General features: G+C 55.6%; 11 protein-coding genes across 11 annotated transcripts; 5 read left to right on the top strand and 6 right to left on the bottom strand.

The window, feature by feature from the left end:
* Nucleotides 1-336: 336 nt before the first annotated feature.
* B0H64DRAFT_411088 (uncharacterized protein) lies at nt 337-2302 on the bottom strand. The gene has a single exon (XM_062804843.1). It carries the CDS (start codon nt 2257-2259, stop codon nt 370-372), a length of 1890 nt encoding a protein of 629 aa, XP_062654500.1. The 5' UTR covers nt 2260-2302; the 3' UTR covers nt 337-369.
* Nucleotides 2303-3375: 1073 nt separating this feature from the next.
* B0H64DRAFT_411085 (uncharacterized protein) lies at nt 3376-5625 on the top strand. Its single transcript, XM_062804842.1, has one exon. It carries the CDS (start codon nt 3436-3438, stop codon nt 5380-5382), a length of 1947 nt encoding a protein of 648 aa, XP_062654499.1. The 5' UTR covers nt 3376-3435; the 3' UTR covers nt 5383-5625.
* Nucleotides 5626-6495, bottom strand: B0H64DRAFT_411084 (uncharacterized protein). The gene is made up of 4 exons (XM_062804841.1): nt 6222-6495; nt 6159-6164; nt 5967-6090; nt 5626-5890 (listed from the first exon to the last, which is right to left on the bottom strand). Exons 1-4 carry the CDS (start codon nt 6306-6308, stop codon nt 5832-5834), a joined length of 276 nt encoding a protein of 91 aa, XP_062654498.1. The 5' UTR covers nt 6309-6495; the 3' UTR covers nt 5626-5831.
* Nucleotides 6496-7285: 790 nt separating this feature from the next.
* Nucleotides 7286-7697, top strand: B0H64DRAFT_378293 (Cyanovirin-N; the record flags this gene model as incomplete). The annotated part of the gene is made up of 2 exons (XM_062802575.1): nt 7286-7527; nt 7619-7697. The coding sequence occupies 2 exons, from the start codon at nt 7286-7288 to the stop codon at nt 7695-7697; spliced, it is 321 nt and encodes a 106-aa protein (XP_062654497.1).
* Nucleotides 7698-7956: 259 nt separating this feature from the next.
* On the bottom strand, nt 7957-8955 carry B0H64DRAFT_411080 (uncharacterized protein). The gene is made up of 3 exons (XM_062804840.1): nt 8703-8955; nt 8344-8631; nt 7957-8290 (listed from the first exon to the last, which is right to left on the bottom strand). The coding sequence occupies exons 1-3, from the start codon at nt 8801-8803 to the stop codon at nt 8197-8199; spliced, it is 483 nt and encodes a 160-aa protein (XP_062654496.1). The 5' UTR covers nt 8804-8955; the 3' UTR covers nt 7957-8196.
* A 76-nt stretch (nt 8956-9031) lies between these two features.
* Nucleotides 9032-12018, bottom strand: B0H64DRAFT_411079 (uncharacterized protein). The gene is made up of 4 exons (XM_062804839.1): nt 11716-12018; nt 10576-11663; nt 9894-10519; nt 9032-9832 (listed from the first exon to the last, which is right to left on the bottom strand). The coding sequence occupies exons 1-4, from the start codon at nt 11914-11916 to the stop codon at nt 9168-9170; spliced, it is 2580 nt and encodes an 859-aa protein (XP_062654495.1). The 5' UTR covers nt 11917-12018; the 3' UTR covers nt 9032-9167.
* A 547-nt stretch (nt 12019-12565) lies between these two features.
* B0H64DRAFT_411077 (uncharacterized protein) lies at nt 12566-13761 on the top strand (the record flags this gene model as incomplete). Its single annotated transcript, XM_062804838.1, has 2 exons — nt 12566-12875; nt 12938-13761. Exon 2 carries the CDS (start codon nt 13422-13424, stop codon nt 13758-13760), a length of 339 nt encoding a protein of 112 aa, XP_062654494.1. The 5' UTR covers nt 12566-12875; nt 12938-13421.
* Nucleotides 13762-15084: 1323 nt separating this feature from the next.
* Nucleotides 15085-16737, top strand: B0H64DRAFT_411076 (uncharacterized protein). Its single transcript, XM_062804837.1, has one exon. The coding sequence runs from the start codon at nt 15350-15352 to the stop codon at nt 16673-16675; it is 1326 nt and encodes a 441-aa protein (XP_062654493.1). The 5' UTR covers nt 15085-15349; the 3' UTR covers nt 16676-16737.
* A 225-nt stretch (nt 16738-16962) lies between these two features.
* On the bottom strand, nt 16963-17779 carry B0H64DRAFT_331324 (protein-L-isoaspartate O-methyltransferase; the record flags this gene model as incomplete). The annotated part of the gene is made up of 2 exons (XM_062800993.1): nt 16963-17568; nt 17678-17779. 2 exons carry the CDS (start codon nt 17777-17779, stop codon nt 16963-16965), a joined length of 708 nt encoding a protein of 235 aa, XP_062654492.1.
* Nucleotides 17780-18184: 405 nt separating this feature from the next.
* Nucleotides 18185-19899, bottom strand: B0H64DRAFT_411071 (uncharacterized protein). Its single transcript, XM_062804836.1, has 3 exons — nt 19573-19899; nt 19090-19506; nt 18185-19037 (listed from the first exon to the last, which is right to left on the bottom strand). The coding sequence occupies exons 1-3, from the start codon at nt 19591-19593 to the stop codon at nt 18459-18461; spliced, it is 1017 nt and encodes a 338-aa protein (XP_062654491.1). The 5' UTR covers nt 19594-19899; the 3' UTR covers nt 18185-18458.
* A 131-nt stretch (nt 19900-20030) lies between these two features.
* B0H64DRAFT_411070 (uncharacterized protein) lies at nt 20031-21528 on the top strand. The gene has a single exon (XM_062804835.1). The coding sequence runs from the start codon at nt 20418-20420 to the stop codon at nt 21306-21308; it is 891 nt and encodes a 296-aa protein (XP_062654490.1). The 5' UTR covers nt 20031-20417; the 3' UTR covers nt 21309-21528.
* The last annotated feature ends 117 nt before the right edge of the window (nt 21529-21645 follow it).

Below are 21645 nucleotides of genomic sequence, written 5' to 3'. Positions count from 1 at the left end.
TGAGAATAACTTCGAATAGATATATTCTGTAGGGCTTTGACTAGGGTTCCTTGCAGTTAGTAGAGATCTTAACGAATGGCCAGAAGCATATGTCCCTCACCCGAGTCGGATCTGATTGCCAAATCGTGACTTCTGGATCATAAAGCAGTAGCTTTCCGAATTGCTTAACCCTAAGGCTTTTCCAGTCTTCCACACGGGCACTAAGATCTGCGGCAACGTCGAGCATCTCTTCTTTCCGGGCCAGGACGGTTATCTTATCGCGGCAGCGCTCCAATTCCCTCTCGGCCACAACAATGCCCCCGAGTCGATCTAGTGCATCATTTGGGGGCGTTGGGGAGCAGTAGTGTGATTTGAGTGTCTGTCAAAATGTCAGCTCACGTCCCGTATACCCATCTTAACCGAACTAATTACCGATAAGAACTCGAATTTCATTTCGACGAGACGCGAAGGGAGGGAAATATAATCCAAAGCCTTCGCAATGGCTTCGGTACGAGGTAGATCGGCGCCGTCCCCAAGGGACCTGAGCAGCTTGCTGTTCCGTGGTTGGCTGCCAATTATATGTCCATAATCCTCGATTTGAGGCTCCCAGACCCCCAAGAACATTCCCCAGTGTCTGTTCCATGGCGGTTGTAGGAGGTTGGCCTCCGCCTCGACTAGGAAATTCAGCTCCGCCTCCACGATGCTCAGTATTGGCATGAATATTGCCTGCCATTCGGTTGGGTTAAGAATTCCGAGCTCATCGACGAGTTCACCGCTCGTGAGCCGAACAAGCGGCTGAATCAACTTCCATGACCGTCTCGTGAAGTCGTCCAAGAGGAGGAAGTCAAAGCAATCCTCAGCCTGGCAAATGCTATCTCGGATCGTGTTTTGTACCTCCATATCCACATCCACTAGTAGCGCCGGTTCTTTTCTTTCCAGAGACAGGATCTTCTCTATCATGTTTATGGGCTTGAGAATGCTGGTAAGCTCACTGCTCAGAATCTGGTCGACGGTGGGAAGCTCCGCAGACTCAAAAGTCGAGGACTCTGAAATCGCTTTGAGCGCCCAAAAGTCTAGCGGCTTTCCGGTTTCTGTGCTGTGTTCGTGGCAGTGTCTGTCATACATATTGAGGTCAAACTGCTCGAAGCAGCGACATAGTGAAAAGAGAAGCGTTCCTTGCTGGAGTCGACCTTGAATGGCCTTCAAAGGGTGGAACGATGATGCTGAGAGCGTCTCAAACCCGGGGAATTGGCGAAGTTGAACCTGAATCTTGAGACATCTGCGCAGAAGAGAGTCATCGTCGAGAGCCTTGGTTCGGGTCTCTGCCAAAGGCTGCAGGCTAAAACGCTGGCCACCGAACTCGTAGTGACGAGAGTTGGTGATCTCGTCAGCGTATACGGGTAATGCAACGACAGACATGACGGAAATGTCGCCCAGGCTAAGCCCAGAGAAAACAGACCAGGCATGTGATCGCGCAACGGAACTGCAGAATGAGAAGTCCATGGTGTCACGTCGGGCTCGGCGGTAGGGGCCGGATGTTTTGAGGTCGACTTCGAATTCGAAGCCCGAGACGAGAGGCGCTTGTGGGTTGTTCGGTGTTTGTGAGCTCGCGGCCGACGAACTGCCAGCTTTCCTAGGCAGTAGGAGACGTTCGGTCTCGGCTTTGCTGACAATAGTTCCAGCAATGCTTCGTCTCTTCGTCATAATAGTCTGGGCGTCAAAGCTGTCTTCAAGATTCATCAGTCGCCGAGAGAGATCGTGGTCGTTATCCAGGAGCTGATTGACGCTGCTTGTGAGTTCGGCCTGGCGCTGCTCGGCTCGCAACGATGTGTCACTTTGGAGAATTTCGAGGATCAAAGAGGCGGAGGACTTGAAGCTTTGCAGGCGGCCGAGGAGGGTGGTGAACTCGGTTTCTTTCCTCGCCCACTGGAAACGTGATCGCAATGCCAGGCGAGTGATGGAGGACGAGTCGGGGAGAGGCAGGGTGCTGACGGAAGCCTCGAGACTGGAAAAAACAAACACGCCGCTGGTGAGCACGGCGATAACTTGGTCAACTTCGACTAGTGCGGCGCGCTGAATGGACACGGATGCCATGTTCTGGGCCAGCGACTGGAGGGCCGAAAGAATGATGGCGGCGGCCTGCACCTCGGCGTTGACATGGTGCGCAATCTGCGGCGTGTCGCGCGCCGCATTGACGTATGGCCCCAGCACTTTGCAGATGGATGCCGCCGCCGTGAGCAGCCCGGCAATCGACGCGGCGACGCTCAACGGGTCCGCCATATTTCATCGCCCATCATCATTGCGGGAAGGGTTAGGATGGAGGCAGGAGCGGAGATGTTCAGCTGAAAACACCCCGCTCCCGGCTGGACGGCCAAGGTCTTCTCGCCATTGGTCGACGCTTTTGCGGCGTCAGTTGACGCTCGGCTAGACGACCGCCTCAGGCCGGGAAAGAGAAAAGAGAGAGTAAAGGGAAGAAGAAAAGAGAAGAAACGAAGAAAAAGAAAATACCGTCTCCAAATTCTTATATTTCACCGGTTCACCACCTTGTCTCACCCTCGTGGCCACGGGTTGACCCCCGAGCCCCGACTTGCTTCAAGAAGAGTACACGGGGCTCGACAACAATCTCTCCTACTAAGAGGCGGGTACACCATCTACAAGAACTACACCGGTTACAAGGGTGTCCAAAAGACATCTGACAGCGCCGTTGCAGTCTATAAAAGAAATGCCAAAACGCTGCCACCACCCAACGACAGGTCACCCAAAGTCGGTGAAAAGCTTCACCAAAGAAGGTCATCAAACCCTGTCGCCTCTATGTGGCAGGCACAACATCTCGGATTCCCCAAGAGTAGGTGCTTCCCCTGGTCGCGGGCTTTTACAAATGCGGCCTTATATTTGCTCCGTTTGCATTCTGGCGTGCTTTGGAACACGTCGCGGCCTGCCGGGCAGGTTCAATGTTGGCTTCCACCTTGGGAAACGAGGAATCGCTATCGACATGAGGAATGCTTTTCGTGTGTTCGCCTTCTTGTTCTCGTTTGCTCCAGGTATGATCACTGTCCGACGGTTACGAGGTGTAACGGCCTAACTCGGTCCTGCAGATGCCTCGAAGACCCTCACCCAAGCCCGTCGCCGTTGAGGCCGAGCGTCGCTGTCTGTGCCGAGAAGAGAGCAAGGAGACGCAAATCACGAACCCCCCCTGCCCAACCTACTTGGTATTCTTCTTTGCCTTTCACCAATGTCGGTGAATGGGAAAGACAAAAAAGTGGGCCTGGCTGTTGCTGCCTGGACTGCCAACGGGTAGCAAGTGCCAACACCGGGCAAAAAGAAGTCAGTCAGTCGGTTTGTTGATTGGTGAATTGTTATTTCGTTGTTGGTTTAAATGTCGTCCAACTTGAACCTCCTCTCTCATGTCCCCTCTTCCCCATCTCTGCTTCCTGTGCCTTCACATACCGTACGTCCATGCACCCCATTCAACCCGTCACAGCAGCAATGGACATGGCCGGCACCGACATGGAGTGCGGCGATGCCAGCCGAAGTTCAACGACCGCGACAATATCTCCTGCCAACTTGGCATCACTCCCCTTCGATGTTCAGTGGCTGATTGTCTGGGATGAAGGACTTTCAGCAGACGACATCAAAGCTCTCCGTCTGACCTGCCGTGCTCTCGTTCTCTCTACCACAACTCGTCTGTTTTACCGCATCGGCGTCTCCAAACTCAACGTCGACCGCGAGAGCTTCCTTTCTATTTGCCACAACCCAGATTTGGCCAAGCACGTTCACGAGGTGGAGTGGTGTGAGCTCTCCTGGGATCCTGGGTATTTCGATCGCCTCCCTGGCGTCTCTCAGTCACGTCGCGATACCGAAGTTGAAGACGACGCCGACCTTTTAAACCTTTGCCGGTATTTCCACAGCCAAGCAGAAGAGGCATTTTGGCTGCCCAACGTTCCTATTTCTAAGGACATTGCATACGATGTCACGAGGCGAGAACGTGAGGAAGCTGTTGCGGGGTTCCGGGAAACATTCATGGCCGCCGTCGATCAGCTTCCCAATCTCCATACCTTCGTTTCGCGCCCCATGACTTCAACCCGCACCATTAACCCCGGGTCAGACTATCCAATGGACGCCAATATCTTCCAGACGTTTCAAAACATGGATGGCACCGGGCGCACAACATCCCAGGCCAACGATGGCAATATCTTCCAGACGTTTCAAAATATGGATGACGCCTGGCGCACGGCATCCCAGGCCAACGATGGCCTGTTCTTGTTCATCTTCCCTGCCATGGCTCGGCCCAGCTCCGCCATCCACCGCCTGCGATGGGCTGACGAATTGCCTGGCTATAGCTACTTGCGCCAAATCCCTCCTTCCGCTTTCGAGGGTCTAGAGTCCCTGGACCTGTGCTGGGCTCCCTTCAATCGCAAGAAGGCCGACAACGCTTCCCTCACGGCCGCTTGCTCCATTGCGGCGCCGACTCTACGCCACCTCGGCCTTTGCCTCGCTCACGGCAACCGCAAGTCATCTCCTGGCTATATCGAAGAGGAAATCCTAGGGCATAATCTCGCGGCGTCGTCCAGGGGTGGACTTGAGTCGCTGACACTCAGATCAATGAACCTGAAGTCGAGCCTCCTCGTCGACATCGTGAAGATCAACGCGGCTTGCCTGCGTCATGTCCACCTTGAGGACGCCGATGCCAGAGTTGCACTTCTCTCGCGCATGGTCAAGCTTCCGGGCCTTCAACTCACCACTTTCCAGGTTTCTGACGAGCCGAGAGACGTGAGCACGATTATTTGCGCCCATGCCCTCGCACGGTATATGAACGGCGACATTCGTGGGATCCGGCGAGAGTGTGACGACGTCATCCACAATGTTGTTGAGCAGAAGAGCATGCAGTCATGCCGATTCGCTACGAAAGACAACTGCGAATGTGATGGCTGGGAAGATGATGACTGGGAAAATGGTTACGGCGAGGCTGCGTCCGATGCTGCGAGTGACACCTCGAAGGATAGCTTGGATATGCGCCGTATCAACGGCCCGAAATGGGCATGGGGCCGGTTTTATAACGAGTCGGGCTGGGGTGATATCTGGGCGTTCCAAGTCCCCAGCACCCATCCCGACGGCCACCCCACGTGTTTATGGAGGTTTACGTCCCGGGACGGCGAAGTCGGCTATGGGGAAGACCCGCTCGACTGGTTCGACGAATGGGACCCGAGCGCAGGCGACATCGAGGAACCGACGCCTTACTGTAGGGCCCTGCGGGAGTTTGACGAGCATGAGGTCAGCCACTTCACCATTGCCGACATGTTGGGAATGGGCTCCCCACTCTTGGACGTGGTTGAGAAGGTGGAGCCCCCTGAGGGAGCTTTCCCCTATGACCCCAACGTCGCGGACGAATATGTGGACTGTTAACTGTTCCTTCCCGTCACTTAGGAAGGAAGGGTGCGCTCGATCCGTTTAGTTGCAGCGTCTCCTAGTCTGAGAGCCTGTGATAGATATCTTCCCCGCTGGACAACAGGGATGCAGTGTACCGTTGACTCAACGGTTCGAGGAGACAGAAGGGATAGACCAAAGTTGCGTGGAGTAGTGTATAGGTACATCTAGGTAGCAGTTCTTCGACAAACAACACTTTAATTTAAGGGGATCGACGTGGTGACCGAGCAGTCTTGCCCCAAAGCTGCACTGCTTCCGGGCCGTCGGTGTGTGTGCGGGAGTACATGTACATTTGCCTGTCCCTGCCGTGCGGAAAAGCAGGAGTCGCACACAGTCCCCGATCGGCGGTTATTGATCACTCCAACTATTCCACGTCGAATCGGCACTCGTAACGTTGCAGCACAAGGTAAGGTAGGTAGCTAAACCATCTAGGATCCCGTGTGGCTATGGCAACCCAACCGGCCATTCCAGTTGTGAACGAAGTCATCTACATGTATACAGCACAGTGTTAGCCCCATTCAGGCATAGTAGAGAGTTCTACTGGAATACGGAACGTTTCTCACCCAGATTGATCCGACTGTAGCGCTTTCCACCGCTGTAGTCGTAGGAACACGACGTCATGCAGGCGTTACTGCACGAAGCTCCGCGTGGCGCGCTGCAGTTGCTCATGCAATCGGTAAGGCAGCTCTTCGGTCTCAATCAGCGCAGTTCACACACAATTCCTACGTAGGTATGTATGGATGCGGTGGTCCTACCCGTTTCTAAGTATGCGGTGTTAGTGATGGCTATCATGGACATTATGAGGGGAGTGCACATGCCTCTATGGTCTGCGCATCATCACCGACCGGGGAACCGATGGTGACAGCCGCCAACAATGCGACGAGGAAACCCGAAGAGAAATGCATTATGAAAAATGAGAACGGTTTGACGAGACTGTCACCTCTTCGTAGTGCACGAGTATGCTAGGGTGTAGTGAGGAGCGAAAGACGCAAGTGACACAACCCGACGTCAGCTGAAAGATGCGGCATGCGCCATCTTATATGCGACTGCGGCGCTTCTTGCAATTTACTCCATTCCCAAGCTGCCTCCGAGGGTACCCTTGTGGTACTCTGCCACTCGACGTGTGTACGAGTAAGTCTGCCCCGTCTCGTCTTGGCTTGCTCACCCCGCTAGTTAGTGCATCTAAGCGATCTCCAGGCAATGGTCTTCTTCTTCTTTCGGCCCCCAATACCCAGACTCCGCAAATTACCAAAACTCGCTTGCCGGTTACATCGCCCTCGACTATTGAATCCTCCCCCAGCAGAGGCCGAGTAAGCTTACCTTTATACAACCTTGCGATGCCATTCCTAGCTCACCGACCCGGGTCTCCGTCTCAGCCTCATGGATACAACCAGTCACGAGGAGCCATTGCTATAGAGGCTGAACTTACTTTGGTTCTCGCCTCCATTCTGGTGTCAACGACCCCGCGGAGAACGCTAAAGGTCTGGATCCGCGCCCAAGCTCTCCCCAACTAGGCTTCCCGGTGCTCCCCGTCCTCGGTTCGCGATTTTATCGACCGCCCAGGGGATAGCGTTACGTATCAGCAGACCGCCTCTCTCATTACCGCCAGGTACTTCCAGTAAGCCCAACGATACATCCAAGAGGCGCGCCAGATGAAGGCAGCGGTCAAGGGAAAGGCCTTGTCCCCTATTGTGCCGGTAACGGGCGTCCCTTGAAGTCCCGACGCCGAGCATAAAGATGCCACCCCGCCCCCAGCGAAGCATGTAAGACCGTATATCGACAAGTTCACACGGAACCGCCAACTGCATCCCTCACGCTATTCGTCCTCGCCTTACACCTATCCGCGCAACGTTAGAAGACTCCGTTTCCTCAACCATTCACCATGAAGATTTCTATCCTCGCCGTGACCCTGGCCTCGCTCGCTGCCAAAGTTACGGCCAGTTACGCCAGCAGCTGCCGGAACTGCCGCCTTGAGAAGTGGGACAGCATGCCGTTCTCGGGGTTAGACTACGGGCACTACCTGCTGTGTGACTGCAAGCAGGCAAACGGCCAGTGGCACGCGTCCCGCCTCGATCTCAATCGCTGCATTGCCAACAGCGATGGCTATATGGTGTCGCGGGCAGAGTGAGTGATGCCCCCGTATATATATATAATATATACGGGAATGCCGACCTGGTTTTGATATAGTCACTTACTCTCGGTTGTTGTGCAATAGGGGCAACCTTGGCCGCTCATGCCACGGTTACGGCTTGCTCGAAGGCAAGACTTTCACTGCTTTCTGCAAAAAGGCGTGATCAGGGTAAGATGGCCCCGCAACTTTGTAGTACCAGACACAGTGAAGGCTAACCGTGATGCGGAGACACAGAAAATACAGCTGTATGGAAACCAAAATCCCCGCCGTCCACTCCATATCTACATATGGTGTGGCCCATAACCGCAGGGGTCACGTCAAGGCGGGATCATGTTAAGGTTACCGTCCACCGGCATGGAGGACAAAAGCCCAGTACCTCGAGGAGGATGGAAGACAGCCCACATTAATATCATGGTTCTTCTGTCGAAGAGGTCTCAAATAACGAAGTTAGTCTATATCATGAAGTCGGAGCACCCTGAATCAACGAAGTGCTTCTTGCGGATCCACCCTGTTCGTGTTACCTCCAAACCACTCGTATATAAAGATTTGATCCCTAAGACCGGTAGACAAACTCTGCTTGCTACGCACAAAGACTGATCACCACCCGGCTCTTCGATCAATAGATCCGTGACCTCGATTCCTACCTCGGTACCACACAACCGCTACTGTATCCAACGGTCCGTCAGATAGCCCGTCACAAACGCAAAGACAGCTTTGTGGAGCAGGTCTACCACCTGCTCCCCGACAGGCCACGTCCTATCCCCACAAGTCAGTAGAGTGGTGTGCGTTCGGAATGGCCCGATGCTCACCAAGGAGGTGCCCCGACCCCGGTCCAGTTCTCCAACGTTTGGTCGATCATCAAGCGAACCCCGACGAACATGAAGTCGGTGAACGGCCCACGAAGGCCATGGTAGCTCGCGACCCCTCGAAGCACCGCTGCTGTTGCCCCTTGCCCATAGTGCATGGCCATGTTTAAGCCCCATAGTTCCTCTTTCGTCTGTGGGTCAGCATTGATAAGCCTGGCGAGAGTCTTTCCGGGCACTTCTGAGTTTGCTCTTCCGGTGAAGAGCTGCTCGACCTTCTCGGCAGCGGTCATTCTACGCAGTCGCGAGGGGCAATTGTTAATGATACAACTTGTGGGGCGTAGCCATTTGATAGGGACGCTCACGCAACCACGCCAACAACACCAGCACTGGCGCCATATATCACTATTGTGCCCCATCCTAGCCTCGGATGCGGCCGGACGGGGTCTGTCGTGCGACGGGACATGTCGTATCTCGGGATCTGACGTGTTCTATTAGCGAGGAGTTGCTGAGGAAAGTGATGATCCTAACGAGAGCGTTCAAGCTCATCAACGATCCGGGAGTCGTCATGAACTCCAGTATCAGACGTCATCGACAAAGGGTTAGGGTGCGCGCGGCGTATCACCATTGAGGGATCACGGGTCGGGGGTCAGGGGTTAGGGATAAGGGGTTGAGGACGGCACTCCTGAAGGCCGTTGGATTAAACAGGCAATATCATGGCACAAATGCCCTCAAAAATGGGCCTCGGGTAGCCCGGAAAGAAAGAAAACTATGAGGCCCGGAACCTCAGCCCCCACCCCCCTCCCTTTCCCGGCCGGAACTGCGATCAACTAGAAACGCCAAACACAAGAAAAAAAAGCCACCAACCCCAGACTACACAGCGTCTCTCCAAGGACAGCTCTCCGACTCGTGCACTTTCCGGTTGAAAACGGTGCTAAATGACTTGTTACAGCCCACAATGCTGCACGGGAACCGTTCGCACTTAAGTTTCTTGCAAGCTGTCCTGCGGTGCTGGTTTCTAGCGGCCAATGTACGGAACGTCTTGGAACAGTCGGGGCAAGAAAGGCGGGAATCTGTTGGCGGCGCTGCGAAAAATGTTGAGGGTGAATTCGAACTATTTTACGGCGCTCAGGGGTCAGTGTGATGGGGGAATTGAGCCGATTCAAGGATGGGGCAACGCACCTGTTTTCCATGAATGGTGTAGAAGATGATGGAATGCTGTGGAGGGTTGTATGGTGGCCCTCTACGGTGCCCAAATCGGGGTGAAGCGAGGTGACAACAACATTGTGAGACTCACCGCTGCTCGTAGCGAATGAAGGTCGGCGCTGAAAAGAGGGTGCATTCGGGTGCGGCTCGGCAAAGTTGGTTGTTCCTGGGAAGGCTGATAGAAAGAATGCCTTGAGTAGGGAGTAGCTCTTTTCCAATGGACGAGCCAAAGTCAAGTACGTCGAGAGGATGGTGCCAAATATATGGCTGTCCACTCCGTGACGACAAGCTAAGATTGATAAGCCGAAGTGACACTATCAAGATGGTGAGGTGGAAACGGAAGTGCGTACCTAGAAGGGCCAAAATGACCAGGCCGATGGCCACGGATGCTAATAATAGGACTACGAGCTCGGACGACAGTTCTTCTGGGTGAGTGGAAGCATGGTGATGTTCTCCATCATCATTTTCGTCGTCAACGGGAACAAAGGCTCCCAACATCGCCGGTGTTGGGCTGTCGTCTGGCCCTGATTCCCAAAAAGGGTCATAGAGAATAGCCAGGGAAGTCAGGACATCCAAGCCCTGCTCCAAGGTCGTGAAAGACCCATCAGAGCAAGGAGGGTCCATAAATTCCGAGGGTAGCAGCTCACCACTACCGCTGCCACCAAGGGCATTACCCCTCCCCCTCACCAAGGCAATACCTCTGCGGTAGTCGGGCTCTCCAAAAACAGCGTGTAGCTCGTCTTCTTGGTAAGGCATCTCCTGGTCATGAGGTCTGGAACCCTGCTTCGGAATTGTCGGTATGAACTGTCTGACAAAGTCTTGGAAGGACAGCAACAGTTCGTCTGGTTGAACCAAGGGGAAAGACATGTTCCATTGACTAGGGTCAAAGTCCCACAGAACTGCTGTCACAACATCGAAAATTTGCTGTTGGTCAACACATAAAACGTGCCTCCATCGGGCTAAGTCTTGAACGAACCTAGATTGGTGGTCAATGACAATGTTACGGGGCCGTAGGGTTATGTAGGTACTTACTGAACTCTATCAAAAGCCGATTGGAGTGGACTACAACCGGCGACAGCCATTGCGTAAGTTGACATCAGCAACGTCAACATCTCGTATCCGGTTCTCGGCGGGGTGCCGGTCATCAGACGTCGAATGGCGCGGATCCCATGCCTCCACACAAGCCGATAATGACACAGATTCTGAAGAGCGGGAGGCCGGTGATCGCCCGACTTTTGGTCACCGAAGCCGACCAACTCAGAACAGAAGGTCTTCAAGGTAAAGGCGATCCCCAATCCCATCATCCGCCGAGACGAGGACCCGTGGGCGGCATCGAATCGGCGTCGCACCGTGAAGGTCTGAGCAGATGGAATTATGTCGCTGAAGTTGAGAAGGTGGCGGCCAAATACATCCCACGGAAAGTCGTGGCAATTCTCACTGGAATGGTTGTCCAAAAAGTCCTCGAACGTAAGGGAAGAGGATCCGTTGGGGGTGCGGTCCATGTTGGGTTCGCAGCAGTAGGTCCATGTCCCATGGAGAAAACGCAAGCCATCAGGCGGGATGGCCCGCATGCTCTCGGGACGCATTCTGAAATAATGCCACAGGTCTCCAAAACCAAGCTGACATAGAAATCCAACCAAGAGTGAGCAGACGGAAACATTTCGGGTCCCAACGGCGGTAGCAAAGGCACGATCATGCCAGATTCCCTGACTGAGAAGATTGCATACCGTGCCGTTCTTCTCAAGTGCAATAGCCCGGAGGAGGCAGTGCTGGCTGGTGATGTCGGGGCGCTGTTGCGAAATCAGATCGGGGATTCCGGTAATATTGTGCTTAAATGCGAATTCCATCATGTCGACGGAAAAGACGCCTTCCTCGCAGAGGATTGTGAGGAATTTGACCATAATTTTGCCGGAAGCGCACTCCAGAAAATAGAATAGCCAGGGAGTGAACGGTTCCCAGCCTTCGAGCGGAGATGTGGCGCGGATGCAATAGCGGAAAACCCCTGGTTCATCGTGCAAAACGGCGAGGGCCAAGATGTCCCAGACGTTTCTGATGTGGGACAAACACCAATCTTCAGTCGAGGACGTCTCTCTCTCGAGGTGGCACAACAGGGCACGGAGCTAACAAATCTCAGTTCGTCTTCAGCACGACCTATATAGGAGCGTATCTTACCGCATAACGCTCCATCGAACCCGCAGTAAAACGAAAACTGTAAGGATTGCTGTTGTGAACCCAATTGCGGCAGCACTTGGGCTGACACCCGGACACGGCCCGGGACTTTGCAACCCAGGCATTTCCCAGCCATCCGTATTCGGTTTTCGCAGTGTTGCGCGGGGGAAATACGGGCAACGGTTGCGTTCTCAAGAAGTCCATTGTCAATTGAGGGGGGTGGGCCCCGGTGAAAAACCCACAGCGTTCAATTACCGCTGGAGGGGGAACGATCTCGATGTGAGGTCGACGGCAATAATTATCTACCTCCTGGTTTGACCAGCGGGTGACGCAGCACTCGGCCCTCCAGGTGCAGGCGATTGCCATGCAGGCTCCAGGAATGCGGCTGAAGGAACACCTGCAGCTTCCTCCTCGCAATGATTGGTTTATGGTGTCTCTCTCATTCCTAAAAGCTGATTTCTGAAAGCTGCAGCGGGACGTGCCAGGCAACGATCCTCGCCCACCTCGAGTCTGCTACCTCGCCAATCACCAACCTGGAAGCTGCCGTGGAGCCTGGCTCCCTGCCTTAAGCTTTCCTCTGAGTGAGGCGGGAGCACGGTATGTCCACCCCCAGAGTGCCCGTACACAGTAGGAGTGTGTCGGACGCGGATGGAGAGGGGGGACCCAGAGCCCGCACAGAGTACGGCATGCCCCGTAGTTACCAAGTTGCCCGGCATCGAATGACCCGCTTGCTCGAAGCAAGGGTAGCGATGCTGACCCCTGGAGCCAAAGACAATATTTTGGCTCCAGGGATCACATATGCCAAGAGGTACGTACCTCTGTGTATATTCTTTGGCGAATTCAGAAACCAGAAATCAGGATTTGATAGGTAGGTAGGTAGGCCAAACCGAGCTACCTGTAATCAGAAATCGGGAATGGCCTATCAACAGCTCACGCAAAACCTGAAGAATCGGGTTATAAAAGAATACGTTTGTCTCGTTCAGCTTGAATAGCACTCTTGGACTAACAATAAACTTGATGATATCTTGGGATCCAAGCCGCTATTGTAGCACCCCTTCGTTCCTTTTCCTTTGCTCTGTTTTCGAGTCTGGGTTTTGCACAGGCTACCCCCCGCCAACAATCGAGATGGAAGTTGATCGCAGGAGCCCAGCGACATCTACCAGGTAGGGCAGCGCAACCACACACCACCTTTGCCGTGGTCTTTCGGCTCACCCTTATGAAACAGGACTTCAACTCTTGCAACCGCCGGAAACAGCAGTCGTTCAACCACAACTCCCATAGGCGAGGTTGGCCCGAGCCGCAAAAATATAGGCGTTTCTGGCGGGAATGCCCAAGCGACGGAATGTAATACACAGAGTAAGCGGGATATTGCACTGCTTCACATAGGGAGCTGGGTTCCTGCTTCCGCCTCGCAGAAGCGCGAAGAGTGCATCAAAATTGATTGACGAGAAGGGAAGGAACTGGGCGGTTTGGAACTCTTGTATTAGGTTCCATCATTCAATTGCAGATTACCGGAAGACGTGCTACATGCGTGACATGGACCTAATCTACCCGAAGCGAGAAATTTGAACCAGAAAGAATTCGGACAAAAACTGGAGATGTCGATATGAGGTTGACATCTCCCCATCCTTGCCATGTAATGGCGCCTCGAGGCAAAGGTGAACCGACAACCATCGCACCAGGACCCTCTTCCACGAACGCAGGCCGAAATGGAGGTCCAACCCCCCCTAGCATGGCATACGCCTGCCAAACATGTACATACAAGGCGCAAGGTCAAATGCGACAAGACCATGTCGGCCTGCCATACTTGCCGTAGAAGCAGCCTTGTGTGCATCTATGAGCCGCCTCGGTCGGGGGGTCGGAGACGGAAGCTCAGCGGTGGGCTTCTCGAGCAACTGGCCCGATACGAAAGTATCCTGCGCCAGCACGGCCTACTCGATTCGGGTACCCGGCCGGTATTTCTGTTTGGGGACGAAGGCGAAAGTCAGAAGCCTAGGTACCGAGTCATATATTGGCTTGCGAGGGACAATCAAAACACCTGTATTTGAACAGCAAACTTTGGCAAACGCTCGAGGAACACCAAATCAAGGACGGGACCGACGAGTAGGACACGGCACCCGCTGACTAAACGCGGGTTCCGTTCCCCTCTCGATCGTTCCCCTGGCCAGTGCATTCGATGGAGACACTGAACTGAACCTCCTTAAATACCACTCCACGCCAACGAAAGCCTGGCGGGTCTGGGAGACACGTGGAAAATTCCGAGCCGCTCTGCAAGATTCTGCACATCCCGTCCACTGGTGTCATGGTGGACAGGCTCTGTCAAGACCCGGCGATGACGTCCACGGACGAGGAGTGCTTACTCTTTTCCGCCCATCACTTCGCCCTGTTTTCTATGTCTCAGGAGGACTGTGATTCCAGGTTTGGCCAGTCCCGCGGCACCTTACTCCAGCAGTATGAATTTGCCACCAAGCAGACCCTCTTCTTCAACGCCTCCTTCCTTGGGACGACGGAACTATCCGTACTTCAAGCCCTCGTTCTCTCTCTTCTAGTCTCTCGGGGCAGTGCACGGCTGTTGGCGAAGCGGAGCAAGTCGTCAAGCAGGCGGAAAGTGAAGTCGAGAAGTACATCAGCTACTGCGATGTCATAAAACCCCTGCACTTCCTAGTCATATGCATGGCTAGATCCGGGATCACGGCCATGCGTTTGCGAATTCGTCTGCCCAGCAATGGACCACGTCGACAGTCACGGTGTGGGCGAGGTTGGTGAGACCCTCCAACTGGCGCTCAAGATCCTGGATACAGACGCGGCAGCGTGCTCCTACCACGGCCTAGAGAAGTACCACTGGCACACAAGAACCTGTTTTCTCTGGGACACCTGGGTCGTTCATCTTTGTCCTGACCTATCTGCTGAAGGGTGGGACTATCTCGGACGGCGAACTCGACGTGATCTGGAAGCGGGTGGAGGCCATGCACAAGCACCACGATGAGCTGCTTGAGTCAAGGCGGGCTTTCCACGTAGGCCTCGGAAGCTTGACGCTTAAGGCGGGGGAAGCTCGATCGCTGGGAGAGACAGAAAGTAGGATGGAGGACCCGAGCTTCATTCTTGCCTTGCGCGCCGTCCGAGATGTTGGGTCGACAAAACAAAATGGTAACCACAACCGCGAAGACACTTCTCCAAGGGTCACAATGCCGACACAGCCGGCGGCCTTTTCCGCTTCGGAAAGCGGCCCCTAGCCGTCTCAGGGTAGCAAGTCTAGGTAGCGAGATAAACCTTAATACAGACGCCTGGTTTGATATTGATGGCGCAAACTGGGCTTTTGGGATCAGTTGATCCAAAATCACGACGCACGAAACGATCAGTGCGCGAGTAAGGCTTCGACATTCGGTTGTAACTTGTACGCGCAACTCGCAGACTTGGACACAAGCAGGACTCGGTCCTAGTTTGTTCGTGATTGGTCAGAGGCTCGGGTGGCCGTCGGCCGAGCAGGGACTTGCCAGCGGACTTTGAGACCCGAGACGGCCTGCGAGTGTCTTATCGGTCCCCGTCCAAGGCATCTGAGTGGCAACCATGTAAAGACTTACCTTCCACCGAATTGGAGACGGCCCCGGCACATCCCACAGCATCCACCTCCCGCACTATGTCTGCGGAACGCAAGCTACGAGTCCTCATCGTCGGCGCCTCCATCGCGGGACCCGCGGCAGCCTACTGGTTCGCCAAAGCAGGCGCCCAAGTGACAGTGATCGAGCGCTTCCCAAAACTCCGAACCAATGGCCAGAATGTCGATATCCGGTCCGTCGGCGTGACCGTGATGCGCAAGATACCCGGTATGGAAGCCGCCGTCCGCGCCAAAGCCGTGCCCATGACCGGCATCAGCTTCGTCGACACCCACGACCGGCCCTTCGCAACCATTCACGCGACAGGCAACCCCGACCAGCAATCCCTCGTCTCGGAATACGAAATCCTCCGCGGCGACCTCTCCAAGATTCTCTTCGACCTAACCGACCCCAACCCCAACATAACCTACATATTCGACGAACAAATCTCCTCCCTTAGCACGCCCGCCAACCCCAACGACCCTATCACCGTAACCTTTACCAACCACCACCTCCCCCCACAACCCTTCGACCTAATCATCGCCGCGGACGGCGCCTCCTCCCGCACCCGCGCCCTAGGCCTCAACTGCCCCGTCGACGCCTACACCCACCCCCTACACGCCTGGGCAGCCTACTTCTCCATCCCGCACTCCCTCCTACCCACTTCCGCCCCAACCACCGGCCGCGCCTACAACCTCCCCGGCGGGCGCTTCATCGCCCTCGCCCCCTCGGCCCAACCCAACACAAGCCAAGTCACCATCCTCCGCACCCACCCCCGCAACAACAACAACGACCCATCCAACATGCACCCCTTCCGCACCGCCCAAACCACCGGCACCGACGCCCTGCGCACCTTCATCGCGCAACAATTCCCCACCGCCACCTCCGGCTGGAAGTGCAACACAATCCTCACCGCCATGCAGCACATCCCCGCCGACGAGTTCTACGCCAGCGAGATGGTGCAGGTCAAGATCGCCCCGGCCGGTAAGCTATCGCAGGGCCGGGTGGTGCTGGTGGGCGACGCCGGGTATGCGGCGGGCCCGACGGGGGGCGGGACGAGTCTCGCGCTGGCGGGGGCGTATGTCCTTGCTGGGGAGGTGGGGAGGTATATGCGTGGGGAGGGTGGGTTGGAGGGGGCGTTGCGGAGGTATGAGGTGGTGATGCGGCCGGTGGTGGAGGAGTTGCAGACGCTTCCGAGGTTTGCGCAGGGGGTGTTTGCGCCGCAGACGAGGTGGGGGCTGTGGGTGAGGAATGCGGTGTTGTGGTTCGTGTGCTGGTCGGGGTTGTTGGGGTTTGGGCAGCGGTGGTTTGCGAGTGCGTTTGGGGAGCGCGAGGAGGGGAGGTTGCCCGAGTATGAGTGGGTTGCTTGAGGGTTGGGTTGTTTACTGATGTAGTTTGGGGGCTTAACTCCACTCAATCATAACAGAATATGACTTAACTCAAATCGCCACAGAAGAGGCAGATAGTCGAGGTTTCTTATTCAGTTCTCTCATCCCTTATGCGCGAGGAACACTCTGCTCGTCAACGTCGCCTGCCTAAACCACCCCCCTTACCGAAACACTACCGATACAGATTCAACCTTGATCTTTAGCTGTCCACGCCATCACCAAAAGAGTCCCTTCGTAAACCCCAAACTTCCAGCATCCCTGGGCAAACCTTACTTCTTCGGCGCATCCGTCAACGGCACATACCTGACCGGATAATGCTTCGTCTTAGTCACCTTCCCGTCCTTATCCTTATCCACCCACCAAATATGCTGCCCCAGCTGGCTGATATCATCATCCACCGGAATAAACATCCTCCCCGGCGCATTCAACTGCTCCAGCATCTGTGCATGCACCTCGGCCGCGGCCGCACCCACATGAATCGCATCCCACTTCTCCGACTCCTCCCCCTCCTCCACCCACCCCTTCCTCCCATCACCCACCCTAAACCGCGCCCTCCCGGCCTCCAAAAACGCCCGCCCCTCCTTCGACTTCGCCATATTCCCCTCCCCCAACTCCTTCAGCGGCTCGATATGCTCCACCCCGACCACCACCCCGTTGGGCCCGACCAGCTCGGCCATGACGTGGGTGAGGTAGCCCGAGCCGGAGCCGACGTCGAGCACACGCGGGGTTGGGTGGGCGTCCGAGGGCAGGATGTAGGGGAGTAGCGCCTCGACGGCGTTGGCGTGCATGTGCGGCGCCGAGATGGTCGCGTGGTGCCCGATCGGCTGCGGGGAGTCGTCGTAGGGGATGGAGGGGGCGTAGTGCGCGCGGTCGACCTTGAGGGGTTGGGTGTTAGTGATGGGGTTTGTGAGGAAAGAGGGGGAAGGGGGGGTCAATGGTGGATTGTCGGTAGGTGGATGGGATGGAGGGGGTAAGGGGCAGTACCGTGAGAAAGGCATCGCGGACTCGGGTGTCCTTGATGAGGCCGTTTCTGTAGAGATTCTCAATGAGACCCCGATTGGAGCCGGAGGAACTGCGCCAGGCCATGTTGATGGTGGGAGGCTGGGTGCGGGTGATGGGCAGGTGTACGACGATGGTGCGGGAACAAGACCAGTGGTCGTGATGCTGCAGAGGCGCGAGAGCGGCACTGTTCCTAAGAGTAGCGGGACAAGTAACTTGCGGTTGGCCAGTGTTGCGTATCGAAAGGGAAATGTTGACAAAAACGGAGTTGCCCGGAGTATGGGGATGGGAGGTTGGGTGGCCAGATGCTTTATAAGAGCTTGATGCCGTGAAGCACGTGGACGGGATTGACAGAAACACCAGAAACGGTCTTTGTGATGACGGATTTGACATTGGGGGTGATGTAATCGAAAGGCAAGATGAGCCCTGCAATCCAAATGGCGGGCAGAGGGGAGGTGAACCCCCGCACCAACCCCTCCCGCGAAATACTCAAGCTGCGGGCAGTCCTCTCAGTTTGAGTGAGGGGCATGGATGGCCGGGGAAAGTGGTTGAGGGGCAGGAACCGTGTTAGAAAACGATCTTGGGAGCGTCGAGTTCGGTGCAAAACGCTAATAATCACATTAGGGTATTGAGACGACCAAACTGCTGTGTTGCGATTGTAGCAAAAAGAAGATGCCCTTGACCTTTGAAACCCGCCCATTGTTGCATCCCGCAAACGCCGTCGCGTATCCATCGCGCTTGAAGACCTCGAAAAACATAAGAACCGCTATACCACTCTCTCCGGGTTCTCGCCCGGGGCAATGATCGGAATCCCCAACCCCCGGTCCGGGCTTTGCAGGACCAGCTGCTCATGCCTCCGCACCTTCAGGTAGTCGCTAACTGCCCGGATCAAGATGAACCAGCCCACAACCATCAACACGTACGCCGCCCAGTCGCTCCCCGTGATATCATCGCTTCCTCCACCGTTGACATCGTCGTCGGTAAAATTGTGCGAGTTTGGGTCCGACGGGTTTGCGTACCCATTCCCGTCCACGGACGACTGCATTCCCCCTCCAGAGCCGGCCCCGGGCGGGGCGCTCTTCATGTAGAAGCCATACTGGATCAGGGTGATACCCAGGCCGGCGCGAGAGCCATTCTTGGCTGCGTGGGTCGAGTGCAGGAGGTAAGTGAGGAGGAACCCGACAAGCTGAAACGCCATCGAGATCATGGCGTTCCAGACGAAGCCGAAAAAGGAGCCCACGGGCAGACCATCAATAAAGACGTCGTCGGGGCCACCCATGCCAGGGGCGAGGATCGTCGTTTCCCAGTAAGGGGGGGCTTGGTCGGCTGCTGCTTGTTCGTAGGACTAAAAAGCGAGTCAGTATCATTACCCAACGGACGTCATCAAACCAACTTACCGGTGGCATCTCGTCCTTCTCGCCATCACCGGTCTCGGGTTTTGCCGAGAGATTCGAGAAGACGCCGTCCGACTGGATGCCGCCGCCGTATACCCTAGACGTCGTTGGAGCTCCTCCCACCGGCCGTTCTAGTTGTGTCGGGTGTCCCGTGGGTTGGGTTATGGCAGCCGTCCGGGTCGCATCGTTAAATGACGGCGTCGAATTGCCGCGCACCAGCCGCTGCCTGTCATCCGCCTCCTCGTCGCTCTCGTCTCCGTCGGCATCGAACGCATCGGCGAGATGGGGGTCGACGGTATTGGATCGCTCTCTCGACGACGCCCGGGAGCGGAATGATGGCGGTGGTGAGTTCGGGACCGGGTGCGCCGGCCTTGGCATGGGGTCCGTTGGTGTTTCGGCTTCATCGTCGTGGGCGTTCACCTGCGATTTTGTTAATCCAAATCCATTCCGAACCTCGGCGGTCCGTAACACCGAAAAGGCTCGTACCCGTTCGTAGCGGCCCGACATGGTGGAGGCGGGCGATCGGCGAGGGTTGGAAGGGTGTTTTTGGCCCCTCAATCAGTCGGCAACAGGGCATCAAGTGCCGCGAGGCGAGGTTGCGGCGGAGCGAGGTGTGTAGATTCGACAAGGGAAACGAAACAAGAGAACGAATAAGAATTGTCGCGTGCGATGTTCAAGAAACGGCAAAGGAAATGAGCGCGCGGCTCTGTCAGGAATTCTAAGGGGTCGAAGTTGGGGTTGGGTTGGTGATGAAGCAACACAAGGGACCAACAGGGTCACGAACAAGGTGACGAACCGCTCAGGAGAGTGGCGGCTGACCAGGGAGCCAAGGTTGCGTTGCGCCAAGGCCAAACGGCGGCCTCAAAGGTCGGGCGGGGCCCACAACTTGCTCAATTCGCCCTAGCTTCTGAAGTTCTTGGCCAACTCGAGGCAAGATCTGTTCGAAATTTCAGCGACGAACGTATGAATACCACACTGCTTGTATGAACATACATCCATTGACAAACCCCTGTTGCTACATATCTCGACTTTCCATCTTGAATTCCGCCAACAGGCGGAAAATAACGGCCAGCCTCTATGGTTTGGGGCTCACCAAGACACAAGCGAAATATGAATACCAGAAAAGGCAGCACCGGTCGCCCGATGCCACCCTGCAAGGATTGTGTGCACCGCCAAGTAGTGTAGGAGCGCGACTGGTTGCGTTTTGAAGGTTGGATACTAAGAAGCTCTTTACCCTCGGCGCTTCCCCTGGGCCCTCGCTCTTCTGTGCTCAGCAACTCAACACAACACACCAACTTGGAGCCTCGGCTCGAGCATTCACGACGGCCACAATGTATTCATGTTGGCTCTGGGTATCCGCAGGGCTGGCGGCGCTGGCGGCCGCGGCAGAGGTGGTCACGACACCCCGACAATTTGAAGTCGACATTGTCTTCCCGCACAACGAGACATACAAGCCAGCCGACACCATGCCCATTGTCCTAGCCATCCAAAATGCTAGCGTCGCGTGGTCGATTGGACCCTTCAGCATCTTCTGGACCATCACGCACCTGCAGGGGAACTCAATCTCGGGGGGCGGTAGTAGGGATTTTGGCGATTTTCAAGTTTTCGGCAATGAAACGTTGGTAGACTCGACCTTGTTCCTCGCCGACTTCACCAATGTTACGGACTGGCTCCGGTACGGAGTGCCAATCCCACCAGCCACCGAGTACACACCCGCAGTGGACGACAGATACATCTTGCAGTGGAGCATCGTTTGGACGAGCCTGTTCGGGACCTGCACGAAATTCGAATCTTTGGTTGCTGCCGATTTGCCATCCGAGGGAGCTCTGACGTTCAACATCCAGACGGTGTGGGGGGAGGAGGGAGCTGGCTGGCAGGGCGAGATCCACGACGTGCAGGAGGCCATCCCCGAGTGCCCGGAATTTGGAGGCCATGTCCAGATTGGGCCGCCTCCGAACGCGACGAAGCCGTCCTGCCCTGGGTTTGAGATCCTCGAGAGTAGGGAAGGCAGCCCCTGCGCCGTCAAAGTTGACCAGGGCGTGGCGAGCAGCATTTCAAGCCGCGTCTCGAGCTCCGTCGCGAGCTCCATGTCGAAGTACCATCCGACCCCTACCGCCACCGATGTCGTGGAGTCGTCAACGAGCGAGGCCGGCGTGGGTCCCGCTCGGACGGTGCAGACGGCGCTGGCGGCTGCTTGCGTTCTCTGCGGCCTGGCATTGTGAGGCGTGTGGGAAGGACCCTGGGGAGGAGTCCGGGACGTTCCCGCTGGGCATCTCGTTATTGTCTTGTGTGGTGAGACACACTTTACCGTAATTCATAATACGCGTAATATTGATCTCCATGTATCTATAAATAACGACAGAGGTAATGACCTCTCACATTCCCATATCTTAGAATGATGTATAAAGGAACGGACATACCCTAAACACAGTAGTCCCTATATATGTACGGATTGATAATTAGGTACCTCGGAATTGAGAATTTCGATCGATCGCAGAGCATCTGTACAGAAAGCTCCGCGTCAACTTCTGTGCGACGTGTGACCCCACGGACATTTGT

This window comes from Chaetomium fimeti (genome assembly GCF_033439085.1).
Source record: "Chaetomium fimeti strain CBS 168.71 chromosome Unknown B0H64scaffold_11, whole genome shotgun sequence".
NCBI classification, from domain to species: domain Eukaryota; kingdom Fungi; phylum Ascomycota; class Sordariomycetes; order Sordariales; family Chaetomiaceae; genus Chaetomium; species Chaetomium fimeti.
The sequence above is the reverse complement of the archived record's forward strand: the minus strand, read 5'-3'. Positions and strand labels throughout refer to the sequence as shown.

Bases quoted from the DNA above. Each gene is read 5' to 3' on its own strand.
- B0H64DRAFT_411088 (XM_062804843.1), bottom strand. From the start codon at position 2,259: ATGGCGGACCCGTTGAGCGTCGCCGCGTCGATTGCCGGGCTGCTCACG.
- B0H64DRAFT_411085 (XM_062804842.1), top strand. From the start codon at position 3,436: ATGCACCCCATTCAACCCGTCACAGCAGCAATGGACATGGCCGGCACC.
- B0H64DRAFT_411084 (XM_062804841.1), bottom strand. From the start codon at position 6,308: ATGCATTTCTCTTCGGGTTTCCTCGTCGCATTGTTGGCGGCTGTCACC. The intron at 5,891-5,966 runs GTGAGAAACGTT...GTATACATGTAG, and splicing joins CTACAGTCGGATCAATCTGG to ATGACTTCGTTCACAACTGG.
- B0H64DRAFT_411071 (XM_062804836.1), bottom strand. From the start codon at position 19,593: ATGTCGGGCCGCTACGAACGG. The intron at 19,507-19,572 runs GTACGAGCCTTT...ACAAAATCGCAG, and splicing joins TGTCGGGCCGCTACGAACGG to GTGAACGCCCACGACGATGA. The intron at 19,038-19,089 runs GTAAGTTGGTTT...CTCGCTTTTTAG, and splicing joins AGAAGGACGAGATGCCACCG to TCCTACGAACAAGCAGCAGC.
- B0H64DRAFT_411080 (XM_062804840.1), bottom strand. From the start codon at position 8,803: ATGTCCCGTCGCACGACAGACCCCGTCCGGCCGCATCCGAGGCTAGGA. The intron at 8,632-8,702 runs GTGAGCGTCCCT...GCGACTGCGTAG, and splicing joins GGTGTTGTTGGCGTGGTTGC to AATGACCGCTGCCGAGAAGG. The intron at 8,291-8,343 runs GTGAGCATCGGG...TTGTGGGGATAG, and splicing joins GGGGTCGGGGCACCTCCTTG to GACGTGGCCTGTCGGGGAGC.
- B0H64DRAFT_411070 (XM_062804835.1), top strand. From the start codon at position 20,418: ATGTATTCATGTTGGCTCTGGGTATCCGCAGGGCTGGCGGCGCTGGCG.
- B0H64DRAFT_411079 (XM_062804839.1), bottom strand. From the start codon at position 11,916: ATGGACTTCTTGAGAACGCAACCGTTGCCCGTATTTCCCCCGCGCAAC. The intron at 11,664-11,715 runs GTAAGATACGCT...GAGATTTGTTAG, and splicing joins GTTCGATGGAGCGTTATGCG to CTCCGTGCCCTGTTGTGCCA. The intron at 10,520-10,575 runs GTAAGTACCTAC...CCACCAATCTAG, and splicing joins TCGGCTTTTGATAGAGTTCA to GTTCGTTCAAGACTTAGCCC.
- B0H64DRAFT_411076 (XM_062804837.1), top strand. From the start codon at position 15,350: ATGTCTGCGGAACGCAAGCTACGAGTCCTCATCGTCGGCGCCTCCATC.